A 27315-nucleotide genomic window follows, 5' to 3' on the forward strand; every position below is an offset into this window, starting at 1 on the left:
ATTTCCACTTCTAGCTACGCCCCTGAAGTATAGTGTAAAGACCATACACTTCAAACATCATTCACCAAAACCAACAATCTTTAATGTCAGTTATGTCCTATTTAAACTGAATTTCCATGGCAGCAAGACAACCTGGGTTCAAAAGTGACTTCCAGTTTCCTACATATGTTAGTTGAGTTGTAGAGACAAGCTGTGGAGCTGATGTGCTCTGGCAGGGGGAAAGAGAGTACAGTAAAGGTTATGGTGTTGGCTACTGTAGTACTTCCTGCTGATATAGCTGGAGCAGCATTTTCTAGAGAGGCAGTCAGTTGCCTCACCTGCTCTCTCTAAATGACTCATGACATAGTCATGAGTGGGCCATTGTAACAACACCTGAGTTGTGTGCAGCAGACTCCTATTGAAAGAGTTATAGCGGTATGTCAATTGCCATTGAAGATTCAGATTTATACAACAGTTACCAGTTAATTCCCCATCCGAAATACAGGGATGGGAAACATCATCTCAGATAAGAGTTTGACTTTTTAAATGTTGAGCACTGAATGATATTGGCAAGGTTATGACCCAAATAAGTCATCTAAACTTATTACACTGATGCACCTTTCTTGGACAAAAAATAAAAAATCAATCAATAGGACAAATTCAGTACCAATTTTATTGTTTTATTATGAGGCACAGTGGAGACTTCAGTTTTCTCCTAGTTCTTTCAATATGGCAAGTACAAAATGCACATGGTATTCTGCAATACTTGCTTTACACGGAAACAATCTTTAAATAGAAAAAAGGACAGCCACATTTTCTGGCAATGCAGCAGGAACACAGATTTTCAAAGATGTTTATCTTAGACAACAGAACTGATTGAAAAAATAATCAAAGCCCGTATTGGCATGACTCTAGCACTCTCACTGCAAGGCAGGTTTCGTGGATATTTGACAGTCAGACCTAATTTCCTGAAGAATTAAGAGGGAAATGAGACACACATTTTATTCAACTGGAAAGAGTGTGAAGAAATATTTCAGAAGAGAGACGTTATAGTGGCTTTACATTTAGTTTAATTACAAAGACATCATCAAAAATATCAATCAAGTTATTTTGTTCAGAAATTGGACTTGACAGCCTTTCCTTCATCTTGCAGGATGGTCACCAGATGAAGCTAGGTAGTGATACTCTGTATTTGTACTAAGTATTATCTTTTCATTATTCCTTTATTTGGTGAGCATGTAACAGTCGGAAATAGTTGTGAGATATGCACTGAAATCTCCAATTTCTCTTAGGCTGTGTTCTCAATGATGAGAGCAATACCTTGTCCGCCTCCAATACAAGCTGACCCAACTGCGTATTTGCCACCACGACGCCTATACAGAAACAGGAACAATGAAAACAGAAATTGTCTCCCTGATTTACTACAAAAGGAAGTTAGTCAAAATGCATTGGGAAGCAACTATCGAGAGTTTTCACATGCACAATTAAAAAGAGAGTATTTTGGAAAATTACAAATATATATAAAATTTTAAGCAGAAGCATAAAAAGTGAAATGATTCTTCAATGGAATTCAGACTCGTTGATCTGGGGCATTCTAAAGGATAGTATGATGGAGCTGTTCTTGGGAGTTCAGGATAAGAAAGAGAAAAGTAATTGGAAATCTCAGGTTTCAATGCAGTTTAAGTGGCATGGATGGAACATCATTTTATAGTTAAGTAAATTTCTAAAAGCACAGCAGCATTGCTCTGCAAGTTGCACATTAGCGGAGGTTTGCTTTATTACTGAATATTGATTAAGTACTGCAGAAGTATGAATACAAATAAAGATGTGGTCTCTGCCCTCAAGACGTTCAAACCCATGAGGAAACTGTTCACGTTAAGAATGCAGAAAGATCACTCTTGAGGAGACCAACGCAGGTAGAATTTGCGGAAGCAGGTTTGAAGGAGAGGGAAAGCAATGGAGGAACAAGAAGTGGGAGTTTTCAATGTGTGTGTGTGGGGCGTGGGTGGCATACAATATAAGACAACAGGGAGCAAACAGTGAGAAATAAAAGGCCTAGTCCAACGCCCACTGAAGTGTAGAGAGTCTTTGTATTGACTTCAGTGGGTTTAGGATCAGACCTAAAGGGAGCGGAGACAATTGGAATGAAACTAGGAGGAAACAAGACTGGAGTTGTGGGACCCTGAAGTTAAGGACAATGATGTGAAGTGATGCAGTGAGAGACGGGAAGCCAGTGAAGGGATTCTAAAAGGGTGCTGAATGGCAGGAGAGGAAGGGGATTTTACAGCTATACAGTGTCCATCACAACCCCTTGTACTTGAATCAGCTTTGCAAACAGTGTTGCATGTTTTATCAAGAGCTTCAGCCACATACTCACCTTAATTCATGAACCAGATGAGCAGTGATCCTTGACCCTGATGCTCCCAAGGGATGACCGAGAGCAATGGCACCTCCGTTGACATTGGTTTTTTCAGGGTCAAGGCACAAAACTTTTTCAACTGCCAAATACTGAGGAGCAAAAGCCTCATTGACCTGAAAACAGCAGAGAGACAATCAAAATGTAGATGCTTGACTTTCCATCAGAATTCATATTTTTAACGATCTCTTTGCAATTGTAAGTTGAAGATTTTTATTTTTTTAAATAGAACATGAAGCACAGGTCTATGACAAAGCAACAGTGTAAGATTCTCCTTCCCACTCCACCAAGAGACCTCAAACCAGACCTGCAGTAACAACCTCTAGTGATTAAGTGGACAGTTCAGTCTTCAAAGCCAATTAATCCACAGCTTCTTTTAAACACAAAAATAAAAAAGCCAGCAGCAATATGGATACCTGCTTTTTAGGACTGGACCAGGGCCACTAACATGTTTCCCATAGAGCAGCAGACAGGTCTCAGAGGGTAACCACTTTTAGTCACTACCGACCAAGGGATGCATTTAAAAATCAGTACCTTAGCACCTCTGTTGCCTAAGAGAGCATGTCACTCCTGGACGAGTTACAGACTACAGGATGTTTTTTAATAAAGGAGTTTTAAGCTCCTGAAAACAGGAGTTTAGAGGAAGCACTGAAAGAAACTTAGTTAAATGGCCAATAGCAGTTACTGCAACAGCCACATTCAAGGATTTCCTTTCAATCCATCATACAGCAAAGGAGAACCTTCTAGATTAAACACATCTCATTAGATTATTAACCTACTGCTCCTAATCAGATATAATCTGTCTGTCCAGGCTGCTCTCCTTACCTCTACTAGATCCATGTCTTTCAGGGAGAGTCCTGATTTCTTTAGGGCCTCAGTAATGGCAGGCACAGGACCTATTCAAAATTATACATACATGAATAGCTGAAGAATTTTACAATAAGCATTTAAACTATACTGTACATGGGATAGGCTCCATCCTGTGAGCCTGAGGGTGCTCATCAGGTTCCCCAATCTACTGTGGGCTCCTAGTAAGCATTTGGTGGTTTGTGACACGCTAACCAAGTGTCTTATTAAGCAATTTGAGGGCTCCAAAACACAAGAACCCTTAGGATTGGCTAGTTGGGAACTTCTTCAACCCACTATCCCACAAGCTTAAGAAACCTCATTACTGCCTTCCTCTACCTCCACCCACTCATTCAGGCTCCTATTCAACGCACCATACAGCTCTCTAGCCAAAATGGGGCCTGCCAACTTCTTGCCAATCCAAATAAGGCCTAACACTACCTGCAGTCTTCAGAAGCTCCATGAGGCAGCTGCAAATGCCCCTGATCTTCTCCCCCAAACCAGTTCTTCTCTCCAGATATACAAAGTACATTAATAAAGACAGACTTTTTGAACTGTGGAGAACATGTGTCTAGTTGTGTGTGTGTCACAAACTGGGAGTCCCCTCACTGCATTTGTGGTAGAAAAATTGTTGCTCAGGAGATGCAGGTCTAAGCTATAAAGTCTGAGGTCAGTGAGAGCAACTTTTTGGTGGAAATTACAGGAAGCGATGGTTTAAAAACAAAATCACCCTTTTAATGAAACTCAGCTACAACCTAATCTAATTTAACACACTGAGGGAAATTAATCCAAAACACAGAGACACACAATCCAGAGAGATACTTGAAAAACAAATGTTAAGGGAGAATTTGGACTACTAGTGAAAAGCAAATAAGGAGTTCGCAATGTGAAAAGGTATCACATTAGAGAGGAGACAAATTACTTTTTATACAACACTGGGATGACCTCCCTTAGAATAGTCTGAAGACTTCAATACTAGAAAGATGTTGACAACTCAAAGATAAAAGAATATTAATAAAAGCAACAAAAATGAATAAGGGACTGGAGAGAGAGGTAAGTCAAGAATAACTAAGGCCCTTTCTCTTTGGCTTTTACCAATTTTTAACACAAATATTCCCAGATTTTACAAAAGCTATTATTCAGTATTTACCAATTTTCACCTGAATTTTGGATGACTCAACTCTATGAAAATACTGGTTATGTTAAGAAAGTCTAATACATTAGATTAGGTAGACTAATTTATTAACATAAACACTTCTTAGTGTAAATGCAAGGCTGTTAAGTAAGGCAATGTAATGGAAAACAGACACACACGTGAATGCGTGTGTATGTGTGTACATCTTGTTAACGTACAGTTCATGAAATAAACTACAGCATAAAACTTCTCTTATTTTCAATGCTCAAGGTTCTCTATTTGTTGCTTTTTTATGTCTAACCATCCCCCACTATTAACCCAATTATTTACCAAGAAAAAAAAAAAAGTTAATTTTTGTACCTATTTTCAATTGTTTATTTTTTGTAATAAAAACACTGATAAATTTCCACAAAATATTAAATAAGGCCTGGTTTTGGTTTTTACTTAGACAATAAACTGAATAAAGGGCCTGATTCAAAGCCCGCTGAAGTCAATGGAAAGATTTGGACTTTGGACCAGGGCCTAAGTGAGGATTTTACATGTACATGTGTGTAGGAGTGTTGGACATATTGCCACATACCTGGTAATATACACAGTGAGTGCCAAGGAAGGAAATAATTGTTAGCCCTCTAATGGGAAAAATGGGATGAAACCAAGCATGGGAAATTACATTAAATGTCTCGAGCAATATCCTAGCTAGCTACCAAACAGGTTCCCAGGAGAAATGGGAGAAGCTCTATTTACTTGAGTCACTGAACACTAGCTTGGGAAAAGCAGGGCAGACAGTACTGTAAGGAACAACAGAACTTGCAGTGATATTCCCCTCCCATACTGAAATACTTTATGTTGTGTCGTTTTCTGAGATGGGCTCCGACGAGCGAATCCCTTTTCTGACAGAGCTCCCCCTATCCCCTAATGGTGCAGGCCCAGCACTGCATTCTTTAAGACAAAGAGATCAGTGCCACTCCAAGTCAGATATAGAAGAGACTTGACTGCAGTCTACCCTATAACAAACAACTTACATAAACTGTTCCTCCACTGCCATCGAGCTCAGTACAAGGCCCCCATAGAACACCCACCACAAGAATACTTCCATATTTTTTCATGCTACCAAAAGGTTTGCTCCACTGCAACTTACCAATGCCCATGATGTTGGGATCACATCCAGATGCATGATAGGCTACTATTCTAGCCAGTGGCGTGAGGCTGTGCTTTTTAAGTGCCGCTTCACTGGCTATGACAAGTGCCCCAGCTCCATCACATACTCCCTTGTAATACAAAAGGAAAACACTCTCAATGCACTAATTGCACAATCATTTTATGCCAGAGATATGCATGTAAGATGAACCTGATGGCAATTGTTTATTACACACATTAAATACATAATTCTATTCTTAAAGGTCAGTTTGTTCTAAATAATCAAATTATTTTCTTATTTTGTGGCATTTGAAAATTAACATAGACACTGAGACTTTATATATTTCAGTGTTTTAAAAGAAGTAAAATAGATTCTCTGCCCTGTAAATCTATTTCAGATACTTTAAAAAAGTCAATATACGGACTGGGGTCATCATTAACATTTAATAATTTTTCAGGGCTGTTAAGGGTGCATGACACTTTACAAACACTTGTACCAGGTTTTCCCATCTGTGCTGTGTGTTGTGCCGGAAGTCAGACTACCTGATTGCAGTTGTCCTTCTGGCTTTAACAAATCTACTAGTCTATAAGATTTATGCCAAAAGATAGGGTACCTAATGTCACGCTGCTAAGCCCATAGGCTGCTCTAAGTTACATTAGCACTTGGTTTGGCCTACAGATGACCCAGTGATCAGGGTCCTCCACAAAGCACAGCTCAGCTGAAACCAGCTATCTAGTTCAAAATGCTCATTGTCCATAAAGAAAAGAACAGCAGCTAGTTCCAGCAGAGTTCCATACAATCAGTGCAAAGTCAAAACTGCAGCAATACAGATTCAAGGCAGATGAGAAAGTGTGGATGCCTTGTTAAGTGTGATGGTACCAGCATAATGCTGGCAGCAGTGGCTACTCTACTGCATTGCGTTTCTAGAAGAGAGAAGGCAACTGAAGACTCTTTCATTGTAGGGATGTTGACAAAGCCACCCAGGCCCAAGCTTTGTACTGCAATTTGAGTTCCAGAATCAGATTTTTTTTTTTTTTTTTTTTGCAGAAGTCACCCTTGGCAGCCCAGTAACATCTCTGCAAGTGAGAAGTACGGTGAAGAAAGACTATGAGAACCCTTGGCATCTACCTACGTATAACCTTTCTCAGATCAAAATTCTAACTCCTTATAGTCCGTGAGCTCACCGAAGCATTCCCAGCAGTGACGGTCCCATCTTTCTTGAAGACAGGAGGGAGCTTTCCCAGCTGTTCTATGGTGGTTTGGGGTCTAGGATGCTCATCCTGTTCCATAGTCTGTTTCCCTTTCTTTGTTTTCACTTCAATTGGCGCCATCTCAGCATTGAAGTAACCAGCATCCTGAGCTGGAATAGCAGAAAGAAATGACAAGAATTATAATTAAACAGCAGCAGGTGAATGATCAGTGCTGGCAAATGTGTACTTTCATTTGTAATCAACTTTACACTTGTCTATGTAGGTATTTAGAGACTTTTTTTTCAGACTTTACTTATTCTATTTAAATTGATTTTTTTTAAATTGGGCAAAAGAATGCAAACAGTTTTAATATTTTACAGTGAAGAGTCATCCAGTTTTAAATTTGAGCGTTTCAGGCTTAAATAGTGATTCTGAAGTTTACAATTAAATTTGAACAGTACTGAGTGGATATGCACGAGCATTTACATCTCCAATGTACATTCTGTCCTGCTGTTGGTTCTATATCTTTATGGCTTGTCAGAGAGTTTGAAAGCTGCACAGTTCACTGAGACAAGAAGGGAGAAACAAGTTGGGCCAGATCTTCAGCTGGTGTAAACCAGTGTAGCTTCTTTAAAACTAATGCCAGTTTACACCATCTGAGGACCTAGCCCCTTAACGTCTGCAGTATCAGTGTGGTGCAGAATGTAGGTTAAACAATACCTTCAGACAATAAAAAGACAACCCCTCAGGTTCAACTCCAAGACATTTACAGTTGAGGAAGGTCTGAAATGGTCTTATCTGATTTAATCCTAAAACTATTGTCCCTGTTACTCCTGGGGGAATTCTGCGCCACTGCACAATGCAGAATTAACGTTGTACATAGAATTTCATTTTCACCTGCAGAATTGGTGCCGCCACTAGAGGCTGCTGGACCCAACAGAGCCCAAGCTCTCCAGCTTGCAAATATAGGACATTTGCTGCTCGGGGGTGGGGGAAGAAAAGGGGCCTGGAGGGTTCCGGGAAGCTGAGGTTCGTCCTGAAGAAAGGAGGCAGTGTACAGGAAACTCTGTACAAGCGTGGGACCCAGCATCAGGCTGTTTCTCTTTCTCTCTCTCTGGATTCCTGGGCTTTAGGGGATGTGGATGACTGGGCTGGGAGGCACCCCATGGCTGGGCTCGGGAGTAAGTGATGTGGATGTCTATACAGTCCCTAACATCTCATTCAGTAAATTAAAAATAAAAATCACCATATAGAGAGCTAGTCTGACCACTATGCAAAGAAGATTGGTGTGGATTATGCTATCATAGCTAGAAAAAAACAAAACTTGACTGATCAGGCACAGTAAGTTATCCCTGAGAATTGGTAGAAATTTTTCCCAAGAAAAGTACCTGACCTGGTCAAGTACTTATGTCCTATACTGAAAGGCTTCAAAATGAGCCATTCCAGTTTGCTAGGTAGACAAATACTTTTATAAACAAATTTAGAAATACCAATATACCCAGTAGACTGGAATAAGGACTGGATATAGAACTGCCTGAGACAGATTTGCCCTCAATATCCTGACAAATCCAGAGGATCCTTTTCATATTTCAGATACATGATACTTGAGTTACACATTTTTGTGATTTTTTGTTCTTAAATTTCTGTACTCTATTGATTCTGCAAAAAGTTATCCATCTGATAAACTTTACTCTCTTAAGTGGCACTTCTCAAATGAGTACAGTTACTTACATGCATGAGTCCTTACAGATCAGGTCCTAAAATGATTATTAAAAAATTAACTGTGATTAATTGCATGATAAAAAAAATTCTTCATGATTAATCATGTGATTAATCGCACTGTTAAACTACAACACAATATCATTTAATTAAATATTTTTGGATATTGTCTACATTGTCAAATATATTGATTTCAATTACACAGAATACAAAGTGTATACAAGAGATAATGCTGCCTGCTTCTTGTTTACAATGTCACCCGAAAGTGAGAACAGGCATTAGCATGGCACTGGTGTAGCCACCATCACAAGATTAGTGCATCTGGCACGTAAATAAGAGTCACATGTCCCTTAATGCTTGAACCAGCATTCCAGAGGACATGCATCCATGCTGATGACAATTTCTGCTCAACAACAATCCAGAGCAGTACAGGCCGATGTATGTTCATTTTCATCATCTGAGTCAGATGCCACCAGCAGGTTGATTTTCTTTTTTGGTGGTTTGGGTTTTGTAGTTTCTGCATCAGACTGTTGCTCTTTTAAGACTTCTGAAAGCATGTTCTCTACCTTGTCCCTCTCAGGTTTTGGAAGGTACTTCAGATTCTTAAACTTTGGGTTGAGTGCTTTAGCTATGTTAGGAATCTCACATTAGTACTTTCTTTGCGTTTTGTCATATCTGCAGTGAAAGTGTTCTTCAAAAGAACATGTGCTGGGTCATCATCTGAGATGTCTATAACATGAAATATATAGCAGAATGCAGGTAAAACAGAGCAGAAGATGTAGAATTATCCCCCAAGTAGTTCAGTCACAAATTTAATTAACACATTGTTTATTTATTTATTTATTTTTTTAACAGCCTCATCAGTATGGAAACATGTCCTCTGGAATGGTGGCTGAAGCCTGAAGGGGCATACGAATGTTTAGCATATCTAGCATGCAAATACCTTGCAATATGGGCTATAACAGTGCCATGCAAGCACCGGTTCTTACTTTCAGGTGACATTGTAAATAAGAAGCAGGCAGCATTATCTCCTGTAAATGTAAACAAACTTGTTTGTCTGAGAGATTGGCTGAACAAGGAGGACTGAGTGGACCTGTAGGCTCTATTTTACATTGTTACATAACTGCACTCAAAAACAAAAACAAAAATCTACATTTGCTAGTTGCACTTTCACGATAAAGAGATTGCACTACAGTACTTCTATGCGATGAATAGAAAAATATTTCTCTTGTTTATAATTTTTACAGTGCAAATATTTGTAATAAAAAATAATATAAAGTGAGCACTGTACACTTTGTATCCTGTGTTGTAATTGAAAACAATATATTTGAAAACAGAGAAAAACATCCATAAATATTTAATAAATTTCAGTTGGTAGTCTATTGTTTAACAGTGTGTTTAATCACGATTAATTTTTTTTAATCACCATTAATTTTTTTTTTTAGTTAATTGGGTGAGTTAACGGAGATTAACTGATAGCCCTAATTATTATTTTAGACCAGACATGTTCCTTGTACAGTCATAACTTCTTCCCCTGACATTCTCATGGCCTCTGGGAGACAAACTCACTATTTGCATAGGTGTGCGCGCTTTAATAATTACCCCGAAGACAAACCTCGCTGCACTGACTGTTTTCAAACCATTGTCTCTCATTTATGTTCAAAGCAAAATAAGTCTTGTTTGGATGAATAATAGCAATTAATTTTTTAAACTACGGAATCGTTTCCAGAAAGTAGTTGCTTTATTGTTAAATGCTCGCCCAGTGAAATAGGAGCACATGCAGAATGTAACTGAACTCTTGGGCTTTGTGAGTTCAATCACTGGGAAGAATATTGGCTTCCTTCCTTCCAGCAATGCATTGTTACAGTTACCAGCAATATATCTGTACCACCACCTGCAAATAGGCTCTCTTTTCATCAGGCAAAACTAAGGCCAGGTCTACACTGCGACTTTAAATCGGTTTAATGGCCGATATACCGATTTAACGCTGTATCCGTTCACACAACGTCGTCATTAATATCGAGTTAAACGGCTCCTTAAATCGATTTCGGAACTCCTCCCAAACGAGAGGAGTAGCGCTAAATTCGATAGTGATAACTCGGATTAGGGTTCGTGTGGACGGAAATTGACGTTATTGGCCTCCGGGCGGCATCCCAGAGTGCAGCACTGACCGCTCTGGACAGCAATCTGAACTCGGATGCAGCGGGCAGGTAAACAGGAAAAGCCCCGCGAACTTTTGAATTACATTTCCTGCTTGCCCAGCGTGGAGCTCTGATCAGCACGGCTGGCGATGCAGTTTGAAATCGAAAAAGAGCTCCAGCATAGACCGTACGGGAGATACTAGGTCTGATCGCTGTATGGGGAGACAAATCTGTTGTATCCAGCTCCGTTACAGAACACGAAATGCCAAAGCGTTTGAATAAAAAACTCCAGGATACACAGCGCTGTGTGACAAGCGTAACGGGAAGCCAGAGACTCAAATGGACGCTCATGAAGGGAGGGAGGGGGTACTGAGGACTCCAGCTATCCCACAGTCCACAGCAGTCTCTGAAAATTATTTGCATTCTTGGCTGAGCTCCCAATGTCTGTAGGTTCAAACACAGTGTCTGGCGTGGTTCAGGGAACAGCTCCTCAGTTTATTTCCCCCCACCACCACGTGAAAAAAAAAAGGGAAAGATTGCTGTGCTATGGCGTTTGCTCAATGCACTCCGCGAAAAAGGCGCCAAAGGGTTGTCTGCTGCCTTCACAAAGGGAGGGGTGAGGCTGTACCCAGCACCACCCGGGGCAGTGTTTTCTGCCCCATCAGGCACTGTGCTCTCAACACGGAAGTGGGAACTATGGGATAGCTGAGGAACAGCTACCCACAGTGCACCGCTCCTGAAATCGATGGTAGCTTTGGACCATGGACGCAAACAATCGATTTCGGGATCCCACTGTGGACGCGCTAAACCGATTTTATTAGATCTGTTTTGTAATATCGGTTTAAGCTAATTCGAAATAATCGTGCAGTGTAGACGTACCCTAAGGGAGCTGTTTGGTAACATCGGAAAGATAATAGTACTTTAGGGAAAGATAACGATGTGTTGTATTTCTAAAAGCACTTTCCACCCAAGGATCTAACAGCACTTTATAAAGCACTTTGAGTTATGCCTCACAACACCCCCTGAAAAGTGGGCAATTCTGATTTCACAGATTGAGAAACAGAGGCAAAGGGGATGTTAAGTGCCTTGGCCAAGGTCACACAGCAAGTTGGTGGCACAGCCAGGACTAGAGATCAAAATTATTTCCTGACTGCAAGTCCTGTGCTTTAACCTCTATGCTCCATGAAAGCACTAATTAAAACAGATAATGGGTTTACTAGCAGCAGGTGGACGATCATTTGTAATAATGCAAAATCTGCTGAAAAACTAATGTTAACAAGACAGAGTCAACTTAAGATAAATGAAAACAATATAAATTTCTACCTGGAAATCTTTGACCTATCGGTGTTACAAGTAGCTACTAAAACAACTGAAAGAGATTACAGGATTAAAAAGTTTTTCTTCTGTGGACATTTGACAGCATTTTGTGTATATCATCAGTTCAGTCCCAATCATGCAATGGGATCTGCTAGAATAGGCTTGAGAACTTGATTCTAGCAACTCAGGGCTCGTACACGCTAGCTCTTACTTCAGTGTAACTTAAATTGCTCAGGGGTATGGACAAGTCACTCCCCCAGCAATGCAAGTTACACCGATCTAAGTGCAGGCATGTACAGCACTACGTCGATGGGAGAAGCTGTCCTGCCGACAAAGCTACCATCACTCATAGTAGTAGAGTAATTATGCTGATGGGAGAGCATCTGCACTAGCAGCGCTACAGCGATGTAGCTACGTCGATACAGCTGCGCTGCTGTAGTGATTCTAGTGTAGACTAGCCCTCAGCAACAGAGGAATAAGACACTTTTTTTTTTTTGTGTGTATTAAATTAAATACACAAAAATTGCCAGATGAACTTGGGGGCAGGTGTACAACCCGAAACTACTTTAAATGCCAGCAATGCCCCTCTGCTATGTATATCGGCCAAACTGGACAGTCTCTACGGAAAAGGATAAATGGACACAAATCAGATATTAGGAATGGCAATATACAAAAACCTGTAGGAGACAATATACAAAAAAACCTGTAGGCAGAGGCACATTCAAAACCTCTTCCTGGCCACACTAGTAGGCAAAACGCTTTAAGGTGGCCATCCTTGCAGCAAAAAAAAACTTCAGGACCAGACTTCAAAGAGAAACTAATGATGCTTCCATGTTCATGACTGCAAAATTGACACCATCAGCTCAGTGGATTGAAAACAAGACTGTGAATGGCTTGGCCAACTACAGAACCAGTTTCTCCTCTCCTGGTTTTCACACCTCAACTGCTAGAAGAGGGCCTCATCCTCCTGATTGAACTAACCTCGTTATCTCTAGCTTGCTTGCTAGCATATTTATACCTGCCCCTGGAAATTTCCACTACATGCATCTGACGAAGTGGGTATTCACTCACGAAAGCTCATGCTCCAAAACGTCTGTTAGTCTATAAGGTGCCACAGGAGTCTCTGCTGCTTTTACAGATCCAGACTAACACGGCTACCCCTCTGATACTTTAAATTGGTGCTTCATAGTTTGACTGGATTTGAAGTTGATGATGTCCATTTAACTTTTAATTATCAAAGTTTACTGACCAGCTTTCCATCTCTGTTGTGTTTTCATTGCATATCGGTCACAGTCCTCTCTCGAGATGTTATATTTTGCAGCCAGATTTTCAGCTGTAACTGCCATTGGGGTATTTATGTGCTGGTCCGTTAGGCCTGCCCACAAAGAGTCTTCCATCTGCCAGAAACATTATTAAAGGGAAAGTCTTATGCAGAATCAATATTACAGTATTAGTACTTTAACAAGGTCTTCACCAGTGCTTTAGAAGTTATTTTAAAAAAAATCTCGGTAACTAATTAGGTTTTATAACTTTATCTGAACAGGTGCATGTGAAAAGTACTTCTGTGTAATTGACTACAAGAACTATAGCAGAACTGAAGTGACAATGTACACAAAGAAAACTGGTGAGATCAACAATGCCACAGAGCAAAAAGCTTAATATGCAGTTCTACCATCAAAAGGGATTTGAGAAAAATAGCTGTGTTTGTCTTTCAACAATTTCCAAATCAAATATTCCCAAGTAAACTGCCAATCCTTCAAATAGTCAGCCTGGGCTCAGCTGATATGTCTTCACTGCAGAGTTACCTTGAGTTATCTACACACCCGTTTCATCTCTGGAGTGAGAGCAGCCACACTACAAAACAATACTTCAGTTGCTGTATTCACTTAAGTGTGATTCTCACTCATGTGTGCCATTAAGACTTCTGGGAACACATCTTATAGTTCTTAGGGCTGCACTAATCTGCACTCTATGAATTCTTTACCAGAGAAGTGTGGGAGAACTCATCTGTCCTTTCTGGATCCAAGGAGGGAATAGTGGGAATGCAATGGAAGACTATCAGAAAAGGTTTTCAGTTGTGTTCAGGATTTTGAAGCAATATATCAACTAAACTGAATTCTGAAAGTTTAGGAGTTAATGGATGATGTTTAATTCAGCATAGGTATTAAAAATAGTTCTGGAATAGTTAGAAAGCTGGCAGTCTTAACAAAAGCTTAGTTGTATCAGACTGACTGTTTTGATAAAACTGTTATATATTAAATAAAACGCCTCAACATCTGAGTCTGAACCTAATTCACATTAGTTTTGGTTACAAAATTATGGGTCCAGTGTTTTCTACTGCTCTGTGAATGAGACCTAATTAAAACAAAAGAAAATCATATTGTCAGACCTTGAGATCTGTTCCGAATTTGGTTCCAAATCGAATGTTTCGGACGATGTATGGAGCCTGGCTCATGCTTTCTGATCCACCACAAAGAACCACTTCTGACTCGTTAAGGCAAATTTCCTATTAAAATAATACAGATGCATCATATGTAGGTTTTAGGGTATTTTATTTTTTCACAGACAACAGCACTTGCTTCAGTAAAATACCTTGCCAATTAGAAAACTAGGTGCACAACTTAAGAAATAATTCATGCTTATGCTATATTAATTTTCTGACAAGGATCTTCAAAAATTGTACAGACTAATGAAACAGCACAATTCTCCGGTCAGTTAGGTACTATTACACTAATTTTATAGAAAGGAGGGTGTGGTGGAGAAAGAGCAAGTGTGAGAGAGAGATCAAAGCCAAAGTTTTCAGAAGTGGCCTCTCAGTTTGGGTACTTAGCCTGAAACATACTGGACTTAATTTTTCAGAGATGCTGAGCATTGGAAGGTGCCACTGACTTCAGAGTTGCGGGCACAAGGTACTTCTACAAAAATAAAACAAACAAAGTCAGGCCTTTTGATTCTTTTGTGGGGTCCCAAAAACACCGGCAGCTTTTGAAAACTTGGCCTAAGTGACATGCCTAAAAATCACACAGCAAGTGAATGGCACAGCCAGAAACAGAACCAAGGAGTCCCGATTCCTAGTCCCTTGCTCTGATCATTAGGACACACTGGCTCCTCAAACATTTTGCTATGCTGATTTTTAATTGAAGAGGAATATTTTTAAATCTACTGTGGAATCTCAGAGTTACCAACATCAGACTTACGAACTGACCAGTCAACCTCACCTGATTTGGACCTTGAAGTATACAATTAGACAGCAGAAGAGACAAGTAAAGCAAATACAGTAAAGTACTGTATTAAATGTAAACTACTAAAAAAAAAAAAGATTTAACAAGGTAAGGACTTTCTGTGCTTGTTTCATTTAAATCAAGATGGTTAAAAGCATCATTTTTCTTCTTCATAATAAAATTTCAAAGCTGTATTAAGTCAATGTTCAGTTTTAAACTTTTGGAAGAACCATCAAAACGTTTTGTTCAAGTTACAAACATTTCAGAGTTATAAACAACTTCCATTCCCAAGGTATTCGTAACTCTGAGTTTCTACTGTATTACATAGTAAGCAGAGTTGAAACTATTTTTATATTAATTCAATATAGACTATTATTAGCCAAACATCAAAAAAGTGTATTACCGAGGTTGTATTTTATATTGTGCGGCACCTTTCTGGCAGGGAAGGGAAGCACCTTGTAAAACAATTTTTGTGCAAGGTTTTGTAAAAGTAATTGTGGTACAGGTTTTTTTGTGGACACCTTCATAAAAAACTCCATGAAAGTAAGGAAATTTGGACTTCACCATATAATTATTACCTTACTCTCTGCACTCAAACTAAAATACTCCTGGGTCTGTCTGTACTAGAAAGATACATCATGGACCTCAATCAGAGTAGCTAACCTCAATGTATCTTTCTAGTACAAAGCCAAAGATAGTGTTATGATCTGTTTCAAGAATTATAACCTCAACTTTAAAGTTTCTTAATCTTGAGGAATTTGTTTTTGTGGCAGAATTTTTTCAAACTGACATTTATTTTTTAGCTGTAATGATTACTCAAGCTTGCACAAAACACTGTTTAAATTTATAAGGTGCTTCTCTTCCTTAAACACCACTCTGCACAAACAAAATAAAATTATTATATGAAATGTTTCATCCTTGGATAAAGGAAGGATAAACTGTCTTGTGTGAACAGTAAAACATAATTTCACTGCTAAAATAACAGAAGCCAAGGTAGACGTTACCAGCTTCTTGAACTGAGAGGTGTACATCAAGGTAGCTCACCTCAATGTATTTTTCTAGTGCAGAGAAAATCACAGTGGGTACAGTGAAAGGTCTGTTTCTTGACTGTGACAACATGCAAACTGTTACAAAAACAACTGTTTTTGTTATGGGAATGGAAAGGAGGTAGACTGCTGCTGTTTAAAAAAAAAAAAAAAAAGCCTTACATATATAGTGAACTTCATATGTGAATCCCTATCAGAGAATACACTGAACATCTGTCTGTCTAATTAGAAACTTTTGGAGAAGAGGCAGATTGTCTAGTGGTTATAAAAAGAGGAAGAGAAGTCAGGAGATCTGAGTGCTATTCCATTAAACACATTGTGACTTGCACAAAGTCATTAACTTCTATTTCCATTAGGTTCCCTTGTTTTAAAACGAGGATACTATTATTAAACTGGCTTTATAGACTCATAGACTCGTAGGTCAGAAGGGACCTATATGATCATCTAGTCTGACCTCCTGCACAAAGCAGGCCACAGAACCCTACCCATCCACTTTTATAACAACCCCAAACCCATGACTGAGTTATTGAAGTCCTCAAAATTGTGGTTTGAAGACCTCAAGCTGCAGAGAATCCACCAGCAAGTGACCCATGCCCCACGCTGCAGAGGAAGGGCAAAAACCTCCAGGGCCCCTGCCAATCCGCCCTGGAGGAAAATTCCTTCCCGACCCCAAATATGGCGATCAGCTAAACCCTGAGCATGTGGGCAAGACTCACCAGCCAGCACCCAGGAAAGAATTCTCTGCAGTAACTCAGATCCCATCCCATCCAACATCCCCTCACAGACCATTGAGCAGACTTATCTGCTGATAATCCAAGATCAATTGCCCAAATTAAACTATCCCATCATATCATCCCCTCCATATACTTATCAAGCTTAGTCTTAAAGCCAGGTAAGTCTTTTGCCCCCACTACTTCCCTTGGAAGGCTGTTCCAGAACTTCATTCCCCTAATGGTTAGAAACCTTCGTCTAATTTCTAGTCTAAACTTCCTAATATCCAGTTTGTTTTGTGAAGTGCTTCGAGATCCTTGGAAGACAGACATTTTAGAAATACAAGTGACTGCTGTTACAGTTCCAGGGTAACTGCACCTTTAACCCCTTTGTAGTATCCCCACTCGGGTCGCCTGCCTCTAGTCATCACCTCTTTCGTGTTAAAGAACATGTGTTCTTCTCCCTCTTGCCTGGGAATTTAAGCTGCAGTTTCTTCCTTCAGTTCACTGTGATCACCTTAGGAAGCTTGAGTTCAGTATTTGCTGTCCTGCTCTAACCCAAGGGCTACAGCTGAATTTACCAGTGACCAACCAACCTTCATACAGCAAAGTTGTCACTTGAAATAAAAGCATTACAGAGAAAATGTATCTCGAACGCAACAAACAGCTTATACATATGCATGCCTTACCAGGTGTCACCCACCTTCCTCATGGAGACCTGGAAGGTTTCAAAGTCCTCCAAAGCCTTTCAGCAGGGCCTGTCCTTCTTGTTTAGTCCCATGTCAGTTCCATGATGATCCTCTAAAGTAGGCTGCCCACTTAATACAATTCTTAGTTCTTTGTCTGCTGGGCCTCTTCAACCCACTATTCCTCAGGAGATGGAACTTTTACCCAATTGTTTAGCAGTCTAGGGATTTACATTAGTTACTCCTCAGTGATTTTAGTTCCTGCTAGTTCACTCATGCTAGGTGACTCCCCAAAAAGTCATTGCATTGCTTGTCTTGTTTCAAGAAAAAAGTTAACTGTGTCACACCCAACGGGTAACAATACGAGGTGAAAGGGGAAATTAAGTCACTCTTGTTCATAAAAACCTATCAGAAGTTTCTCAGTTCTCCACACTGCTAGCTATTTCAGCTACCGAAGTGGGTACATCAGCAGAAAGCGTGAGAGCTAAAATATACTCTGAAACTTCTGAAGCCCAACCTGCTTCTATTGACTCAAGCTGGTGCAGGATCAGGCTCCATGATGAAGAGAACAGAGTGCATCTGCAACACAACTGAGCTTTATTGAGGGTATGTCTACACTAGAATAAGAGCCTGAGGCATGGCCTCAGCTGGCCTTGGTCAGCTGACTTGGGCTCGTGAGACTAAAAATTGCAGTGTAGACATTTGGACTTGGGCTGGAGCCTAGACTCTGGGACCCCTCGGGAGGTCCTAGAGCTAGGGCTTCACCCCAAGCCTGAATGTCTACACAGCAACTTTACAGCACTGCAGCCTGAGCCCCGTAATCCCGAGTAAGGTGACCAGGGCCAGCCACAGCTGTTTAAATGCTTTAAGTACCCTTAATTTTGTAAAAGTTGCTCCTTTCTTGTCCCCCATCCCCTTCTCAACTAGCCCTAATGAATTTTTTTACACTAATTATATGAATGTCTTTAGAAGGTTGAACTCTTGTATGCAACAACAGAGCTCCATGGGATATCCCTATAAATATGGAAAGTTAAGCAAACACATTTGATTTTCAGTTCCAAGGCACTCCAACATTTACTACAAAGGCACCTTTTAAATTCCTCCTTAAGATATATGTTTATTGGGATGCTCACAGGAGATCACTTACTGATAACAGCTGAACACCATCACAGTAACACCATCACGGTATTCAGCAGGGAGCCATTCTTCAGCTAATTCAACCCCCAACACTTGTTTCAGAACACATCTCCTCTCTCACTACAGCAGTTTGATAAAAGCTATGAATAGTATATAACTGTAGCCAATATACAGTATTGTACCTGACATCCATTGGCGATGGACTGGAAACCAGAACCACAGAGTCTGTTGACAGTAAGGGCAGGAACCGGGATAGGAACTCCCGCACGCAAACCAACATGCCTTGCAATGTAAATAGCATCTGAGGAGCTCTGTAAAGTGAAAAAAATAGCAGCATTTGTAAACTGCTAATTTACTCGGACAACAACTGTTTCAATCAGCTCAGAATAGGATACCTAATACGTCAGGTAAATGTTAGCTCTGGAGGACCGATTCCTTGACAAGTATAAGCCACAGGAAGCATTTATATTGTTTCAAGAAATCTTTTCCCAAAGTATCTCCTGAAGGCAGGTTTCTGAATGTATTTCAAAAAGAGACCCTTTCCCACCAGAGCTACATGCCAGCCTGAAAATGGTACTGGAGCTGAAAAGTTTCAAGTAAGATATCAGGGGTAATAGTAACTATTTCCCTCCACTAACTGATGATAACCACACATTCAGTAGGGCGCCTGCTGACAAAGGCACCAAATCCTGATTGGTGACAACCAATAACTTCAACTGAAGTTGCAGGCACTAGAATGCATCAGGACCAGGACTAGGCCCAGAAAAAGTGGTAATGAGAAAAAAGAGCATCTATGTTCTGCAAGCAGATAAATGTATTGATTTATATCTGCTTTGTGTGAGAGTAAAGACAACTGATAGATTTTTTTTAAAAAGCCCTAACTCATCTGTATAGTAAAATCTCATTTCCTAAAGAGGTTTTTAAATATGAGTCAGTTACCAGCCATTGCCCCACTGCTGTTTGATGATCAAAACACCTGTACATAGACTAGTAACATTTAGGGCCAAACCCACAATAACTTCCATGAGTCCAGGGGTCGGCAGCCTTTGGCGCCCGGCCCATCAGGGTAAAGCTGCTGGCAGGCTGGGCTGGTTTGTTTATGTGGAGTGTCCGCAGGCACGGAGCCCCTCAGCTCCCACTGGCCACGGTTTGTGGTTCCTGGCCAATGGAAGCTGTGGGAAGCAGTGTCCACATTTTGATTCAAGACAGATATTTGTCTCTTGTGGGGAAAAAAGAAAGCTTGATTTTGGCAAGACTACCACTACCACTGTGATTTTATTAGCATGGCACTGTTCTTTGTACAAAAAACAGCCTGAAATTTGGATGCACTGATTTGTTTATGATGCTATCTATACCAGGCACCGTGCTTAGAAAATGGGATGAAACCAAACAAAACAGTTCAGCTGCTAACTGTAGATGACAAAACACAAGTATCAAAGGGTAAAATGTATATATGATTGGCAGTTATTAATGGGAGAAGAACAAAGCAAAGTTTATTTATACTTCATGACCATTCTCTGGTCTCGGCACTCTTGGAAAAAAGAGTCACTGGCCAGGCACAATATTTTTAACACTGAGGGTAAGGAACTATTGGAACAATTTACTAAGGGTTGTGATGTATTCTCCATCACTGGCAATTTTACAATCAAGATTGAACATTTTTCCTAAAAGGCATGCTCTAAGAATTTTTTCAAAGAACTTCCATGTTATAAAGGAGGTTAGAGACCTATACAGGAGACTAGACAGTTGTTCCTTCTGTCCCTGAAATCTATAGGTTGACGATGAAAAAGATCCTAATAATGGTTAGTCAGCCTGTCCAAAAACAAAGCTAGTGACCTAGTCATGTGGGTGAGTACCGACTACTGCACCATAAGCAATTGTGCCTTGAGACGATAAGATCTTTGGGGCAAGGATTTGTTTGTTCCATTTTCCATCCACCCTTCCAGGCCACTAACTTGCCTGGTGCTATCTATAAGACATTACATCTATTTTGCATTCCTTTAGAGAATTTCTAGGGTTCTCAGGTATTATAAGCCCCAGCAAAACAGCAATTAACTAAAACCCAAAGAAAACAATGTTTGTTCAGTCCTAACTCTGAAGTCATGGACTACTAAGAAGAGCAGTAAATCCAGGGGCTTGAAATTCAATGAGAATACAAATTGTTTTTCTAATCAGATTGCATTTCACAGAAAGATAGGCTTCCTCAGTTTAAATTATCCTGGTTCCAACAAGGTCAATGGAAGCATGGTCAGCCCCTTAAACATAAAAGGGAATCACTTAATTATTAACACTTTGTATTTTCAGCCCCTTGATATATTTTCTGGCTCATTCAACAGCAACCAATTGAACAACAGATGCAGTTATATGTAGAAATGCATTAGGGAAAGGTGTTGAGCAAGTAGCTAGGTATCAGCAATTATTCCATCCTACTAACCTGCATGACATTACCCACAATGACACTGTCAATGATCTCAGGGGAGACTTTGCCAGCAGACAGTGCAGCGCGTGTAGCACATTCAGCCAGGTCAGTGGCTGTGAAGTCCTTGAGCAGACCTCCATAAGCCCCAAAAGGTGTTCGTTTGGCTGAAACAATGAACACACCTAGAACACAAACAAGAAAAATTCATTGGTTTAAATTAGGAAGAGGATGGACAAGATTCATTTGATTTTCTTGAGTGAGATATGGATCAAATCTGTGAGGAAGAGAATGGACATTGAATAAAGAGATGTTTCAGGTAATTAGCAGAGGTGGATTACATCAGTGGCTCTCAATCTTTTCTCCATTTGTGGACGCCTAAAAAGTGTCAAATGGAGGTGCAGATTCCAGGGGTCCGAAGACCTCAGGTTGAGAACCACTGCATTACATCACCCAAAGGGTCAGTAAGATTATCAGTAACTATATAGTGCTGTAAATTTACATACGGTTTTATAAAACAAAGAAAATATGGTCCCTCCCTAACCTGAGCACCTTACAATCCGAGATACACCAGACACAGCCTGGAAAAATATTTCATGTGGAATGAATAGTCAGGAGGAGAAGCTATGGAGGATTCCATGAATAAGTGTTTTTTAAGGAGGGATTTAGAGGAAAATAAGGGAGCTTGAATGTGCAAGAGACAGAAATTGTCATATCAAATCAGTCCAATGCTCCATCTAGTTTAACGCCCTGTTTCTGACAATGGTCAGTACCAGATACTTCAGAAGAAGAATGTACAAGAAAGCCCAAAATGGACAACTATAGAATAACCTGCTTGTTGGGGAAATTTCTTTTTAATTGCTATCAGTAAATTGTTGGCTTAGACCAGGAAGCAGAGAAGGCAGCCTCAATGCAAAAGCAAATTATTTGAAATCACCTCATTTTTTATTATTTTAAAGGCTTTTTCTTTATAAAAAAAAAAAAAAAAGGTATTCCCTCATCTAAAAGTTCATGGTTTCTGAGTGATCTTTCACTGCTCGTGAGTTCTTTATGCATTTTGTTGAGAGGTAAAAAAAAACACCCTCTGATTTATTGCCTTCCCTCATGGCCATTACGACACATCTGAAGTCATCATTATTTTTAGGGAGAGGAAACTAGAAAACAGCAGACTGACCTAAAATGTATAGAATAACCATGGATTACTGACATCCCCACCCAGCACTCTCAAAAACAAAAACCCCATATATAACTTTGCACAGAAGGACTCCTTATCCAAACCCCATGTTATGAATGGAAGTGACAGAAAGTTAAGGAACCATAAGACCACTTGGAAAAATCTTGTGCCAACACAGGAGAATGAGGATCCTGAATTAATAGGGTGCCTACACATTCGATCTTGGTCGGGACAGTCCCTTTTGTTAAACCCTGTCCTGAATTTTTTTTTTAAGCAAAAGTTGGCATTTCTTCCATTTGCTCTTGCCAACTGATCGACTAGCATCAACTATATTCTGACTCAGCAGAGTGCGCTACAGACTGATCCCACTCAGTAGAGATAACTTGTTGAGGAGGATAGCATTTCGCAACTGAAATCCTGTGCTACAGTTACGCCGTTAGCCAGGCACAAAGCTGAACCATAATAATAATAATTCTTATTTGTACTCTGGTTGAACCTATGGGCCTACTCATGGAACAGAGCGGAGCCCCAATACTAAGCACTACAAAAACACATACAAAACAACAACAAAAAATGACATTTTCTATCCTGAAGAGTTTATAATGCAAGTAAATAAACAACGAGTTTATCATCTCAATCTCATATACAATCTACCCTTAGCTGAGAGCAGCCATTGCTATTAACAGATGTGTTAAAACAGGGGTTCTCAATCTTTTTTTGCTGGGACCCCTTTAAAAATATTTCAGGCTGTGATGACCTCTCTAAAAAAGAGTGACAACCCCTCCATACCATGCCATGCTTACTTCAGCGCTGCTGCTGGCCATGGCACTGCCTTCAGAGCTGGGTGCCCAGCCAGCAGCCATCACTCTCGTGACCCCCTTACAATAGTCTTGCAACCCTTTTTTGGGTTGGACTCCCCCGTTTGAGAAATGCTAAAGTTATGCTTTTACCTTAAACAATTACACAGGTTCAGTCAGGATGTGAGATTCAAAAGACAGGAGGTACCATCAAATTCTTGGGGCATTACCCTGGTGAGCAGCAGAGCCCTTTGACTCAGCTGTTGGCAAGTGGAAGTATGCTGGTGTATTTACTACAGTGCTGGCCCTGGATCATGATGTAGGGCTTTAATGACAGCTTTGGTCAGTGGGCTTTTCCAAGTCCTGGGTTTATCAGTACCAAAAAGAGTGATCAAAGAGTTAGTGAATGTAGATATCTTAACATTAATTACCAAAATATAGTGTTCAAAGTCTCCACACTGAGCAAGGCAAACAATGCTTTAACCCTTCCCCCAGTTTTCTTCTCTTGACTGCAAAGTGGTAACAAATAAGGCCAGCACAATTCACCTTTGCCTTATATAAATCTACTTCCAAAGGTTAATTAACAAAGAAAGATGGTCAATGATATGACTGTGAATGTGATAAATTCAAGCTCTGGAGCTAATATGGCACACTGGGTTTTTTGTTTTAAAGGGATGGAGAGGAAATACAATCATTATGTAAAAATACACTCGAATCCATGGAGAGCCAAAATGTGATTGAAAATCATGGTTTTCAGAGTTGACTGGCTAGCTGGGATGAGGTGTCAGAGCACTTGAAGTTGGTGACCCAGAGCACAGTCTTTAAAAAGTTTCCAGTATATTTTCAACATGCTCCAAGACTATGGACTTACAGCACTGCCTTTTGGGGCTAGCTGGGCAAAGCTCTCTTGTTCAACTGTATTCTAACCAAAGGTTTATTCCCCCATAACCTTTAAACAAACAAGGGTGTAACGAAAACAAGGCATTTTAGATTAGAGGGTCAAGGAATCTCTTAGTGAATTAACTCGGTCAGCTTTATATTGATTTCAGACAGACTGGAGTTTTAAATTTTGTCTTAGATTTCTACATTCCAGGGCACTGGAGGCTAAGTATATTAGTGAAATGGTGGCCCAATCTCCTGAGATGCCAATGTACATAGTATTTAATAGACCCCATGCTAGTTAATTAGACAGAACAACACAGGCTTTGAAGAAGGTACTTTTTGAGCCAGAGAGATGAGATGAGGGCAAGGGCAGTAGGGGAAGAGGTAGTAAATACAAATCCATTATTATGTGTCAGTGAAAAAAAATTGTGTTTCCCTTTTTGCTAGCAGGGGAATCAAGAGTATGTTAGAACATACAGACATGATTGTAAATATATAAAATGATGCAAACACACACACTTTTAACTTTTAGGATCTCAATATCCCTCCTTATTGTTTGACTCCCATAAATTTCCTGCAACAGTGAAAATGCACATTGATAAAAACCTAAAAACAAGCTTTAAAATAAACATGAATCTTAGCCACTGAAATTATAAACAAAATAAAAGACGAATTGTATGAAACTTAGGTACAGTTGTGCTGGCAGCGATTTGCACCACAGCTCAAACGCCGCAGCGAAGAGCCCCTGAAAACAGAGGCCTCACCCCGCGGGTTTCAGACACTCGACTCGTTATTTCGTGGAAACGGGGGGCGGGGAATCGCCCTATAACGCGGCGCACAAGGGAGCCGGGGATGTGACTGCCAGACACGCGGTGCGGGCAGGCTCCTGCCAGGGGCACACGGACGGGCAGGGCCTGGCTGAAGCGGAACAGTTTTGGGGCGAGCGCCTTACCTCTGAGCAACGCCATGGCGGGGCTGGGCTGCTGCTGCGGCCAAAGGTCCCCCGCGCTCTCCTGTCTGCTCCGCTGCCCAACCAGCTGCCGTGGGAGGGGACTGCCCAGGGGCCAGCCGCCTACCCCGCCTCACGCGACACTGCCCAGGGGCCAGCCGCCTACCCCGCCTCACGCGACACTGCCCAGGGGCCAGCCGCCTACCCCGCCCCTAAGGCCCGCCCGCGCGCCCGCCTCACTGGGCCCTGCCCAGGGGCCAGCCTCCTACCCCGCCCCCCCGCGTCACTGCCCGGGGCCAGCCCCCTACCCCGCCCGCCCCCCTCACGGGGCACTGCCCATCGGAAAAGCACATTCGGCGCAAGCCGCGTTATGGACCCGGGGGGGCCGTCGTTGTTAACGTGAAGGCCTGGCGCCAGAGGCGGGTTCCTGTAGGTGCCGGGCTCAGGGAGGGCAGCCGCCCCTCCCCCACCTTTCCCCTATGGCGTTGGCGCTGGGGGCCGGTGGAATCGGCGCCTGCGGAAGTAAAGCGGAGCGGGCTGGAGGGGGAAGCCGGGGAAGAGGTGGGCGGGGGAGCCTGTGGCAACGCCGTCCCCGGTGGGCCGGGCTGGGCCTGGCCTGGCGGCGACTCCAGTGCGGCCCCGAGTGGGGAGCGTGCGGAGAGACCGGCCTGGTCCCGGGCAGACAGCGGGAGCGATGGATGCTGCGTCCGCAGCAGGCGGCCAGAGCCAGGCCTAGGGCGAAGGGGGAGCGGCGCGCGGCGCCGCGTCCCGCCCCTTGGGCACCTGTAGAAGGGAGCGACTCTCCCTGTCCCTCATTCCTACGGTCCTGTGTTATGGGGGGCTGTACTCACTGCCGTCTGCCCAGTGTATTCTCTTCCCGCCCCTCTGTGCTGCTGCCCCTTAGCACCCCTTCTCCTTCCCCTCCCCCTCCGTCCTTTGGGCGCAACACACACAGTCCAGTCCGCTGCATGGGCGGCCCTCACACTCAACCTAGTCATATTACACCCCCCCACACCCCTCCCGCGTGCGTGCTCAACACACGCCCAATCCCTTGCACATGGGGGATGAGCCTGTAGTGGCAGCCCCCCACTCCCTAAGGAGGAGACCAGTTGCAGGCATCCTGGGAGCGCTGGGGACACGGAGCTGCTCAGGCCCGCTGATCTCCTGGGGTCTGTGAGTTTGTCAGTCGATCCCACTGTCTTTTCCATCGGGGGTACCCCTGACCCCAACAGAACAATTTGGAAGAAATTCCATGAAAACTTGTGATGTCGTCCCCTGTTGTTTCTATTACTCGGCACACCACCCCCCTTGGAAGAGGCTTTTGCTCTTCAAAGCTAGAAATAGACAGGTAAGTGTTTTAAAATACGCATATGTATGACATCATATGGTGGTTGTTTTAAAATAAAAGTTTTTATTGTGTTGAAATCCCTGTTAGAAAATTTCTGTGGTGTGAGAGATAATTAGGCTTGTCAGAATTAGATTCTTATTTTTTCATAATTTTGTTGGATGTCAGTGTTTGTTTATTGTTAAGCATTCTTTATTTTTATTGCTTTAAATTTTCTCAGTAGATGAAAATTACAGGTTTGAAGAATTTCTCCCACCCCCTAATTTACACAGTTTAAATTTTCACAGTTGCAGGAAGTTATGGGGGTGGGGGGGAATCAGACAATAATTCTTTAATTACAATAGACTAAATTTTAAAAAGTTAAAGCTTTATATCTGTTAAAACACAAATTGTCAACATCACATATCAGAATATACAAAGTAAATATCCTTAAATCAAATTGAGTTCTCAGGCAGCATTTTTTACTTTTGTCTATTTGTAAATTTAAATAAATGATCATAAATGGAAATATTTTAATTGGTTTGTACAGTGAAATTGACATTCACCAACATTTACTGATAAAAATCTATAGCTACTCCTAGTTCTAATGTGACTGGGAGAATGACAGGTGGGAACATCTTGCATGAAGGTGGCAGGAAAGAAAAAGTGTGGAGCTCACTAAGCCCTGGTCTGTGATGATTAGCCCACTGCGCAATCTGAGTTCTGCAGAACTACATGATGAGATTTGTGCTGAGAAAGGCAGCTGAGACCAGAACAACAACAACATGTCCTGATTCTGAAGCTGGAGCAACATGAGTGGCCCCTGCACAGAACCTCATTGATGTTTTCTGCAGGATCAAGATTTATACAGCTGATTTCTGATACACTTTAAAATAATATTTTAGGATACCTCTGTAATGAATCTGTGCTTACAGGATAAAGTAAGGGATCAGGAATCAGCAGTTCTTGGGTTCAATTTCTGGCTCTACCATTGACTTGCTCTGTGACCTTAATCACATCACAAAATCTGTCTCTCAGTTTCCCTACCTGTAAAATGGGACTTATGATACTTACAGTAGAAGTTCAGAGTTA

General features: G+C 41.4%; 1 protein-coding gene and 1 non-coding gene across 2 annotated transcripts; one reads left to right on the forward strand and one right to left on the reverse strand.

Annotated features, from left to right (window-relative positions):
- Positions 1–634: 634 nt before the first annotated feature.
- Positions 635–25033, reverse strand: ACAA2 (acetyl-CoA acyltransferase 2). Its single transcript, XM_032768190.2, has 10 exons — positions 24903–25033; positions 21116–21282; positions 18864–18992; positions 14271–14387; positions 13131–13278; positions 6699–6874; positions 5515–5644; positions 3221–3291; positions 2357–2511; positions 635–1352 (listed from the first exon to the last, which is right to left on the reverse strand). The coding sequence occupies exons 1-10, from the start codon at positions 24916–24918 to the stop codon at positions 1268–1270; spliced, it is 1194 nt and encodes a 397-aa protein (XP_032624081.1). The 5' UTR covers positions 24919–25033; the 3' UTR covers positions 635–1267.
- A 1876-nt stretch (positions 25034–26909) lies between these two features.
- On the forward strand, positions 26910–26995 carry LOC116817767 (small Cajal body-specific RNA 18). The gene has a single exon (XR_004372002.1).
- The last annotated feature ends 320 nt before the right edge of the window (positions 26996–27315 follow it).

This window comes from Chelonoidis abingdonii, chromosome 6, assembly GCF_003597395.2.
Source record: "Chelonoidis abingdonii isolate Lonesome George chromosome 6, CheloAbing_2.0, whole genome shotgun sequence".
Lineage (NCBI taxonomy): Eukaryota > Metazoa > Chordata > Testudines > Testudinidae > Chelonoidis > Chelonoidis abingdonii.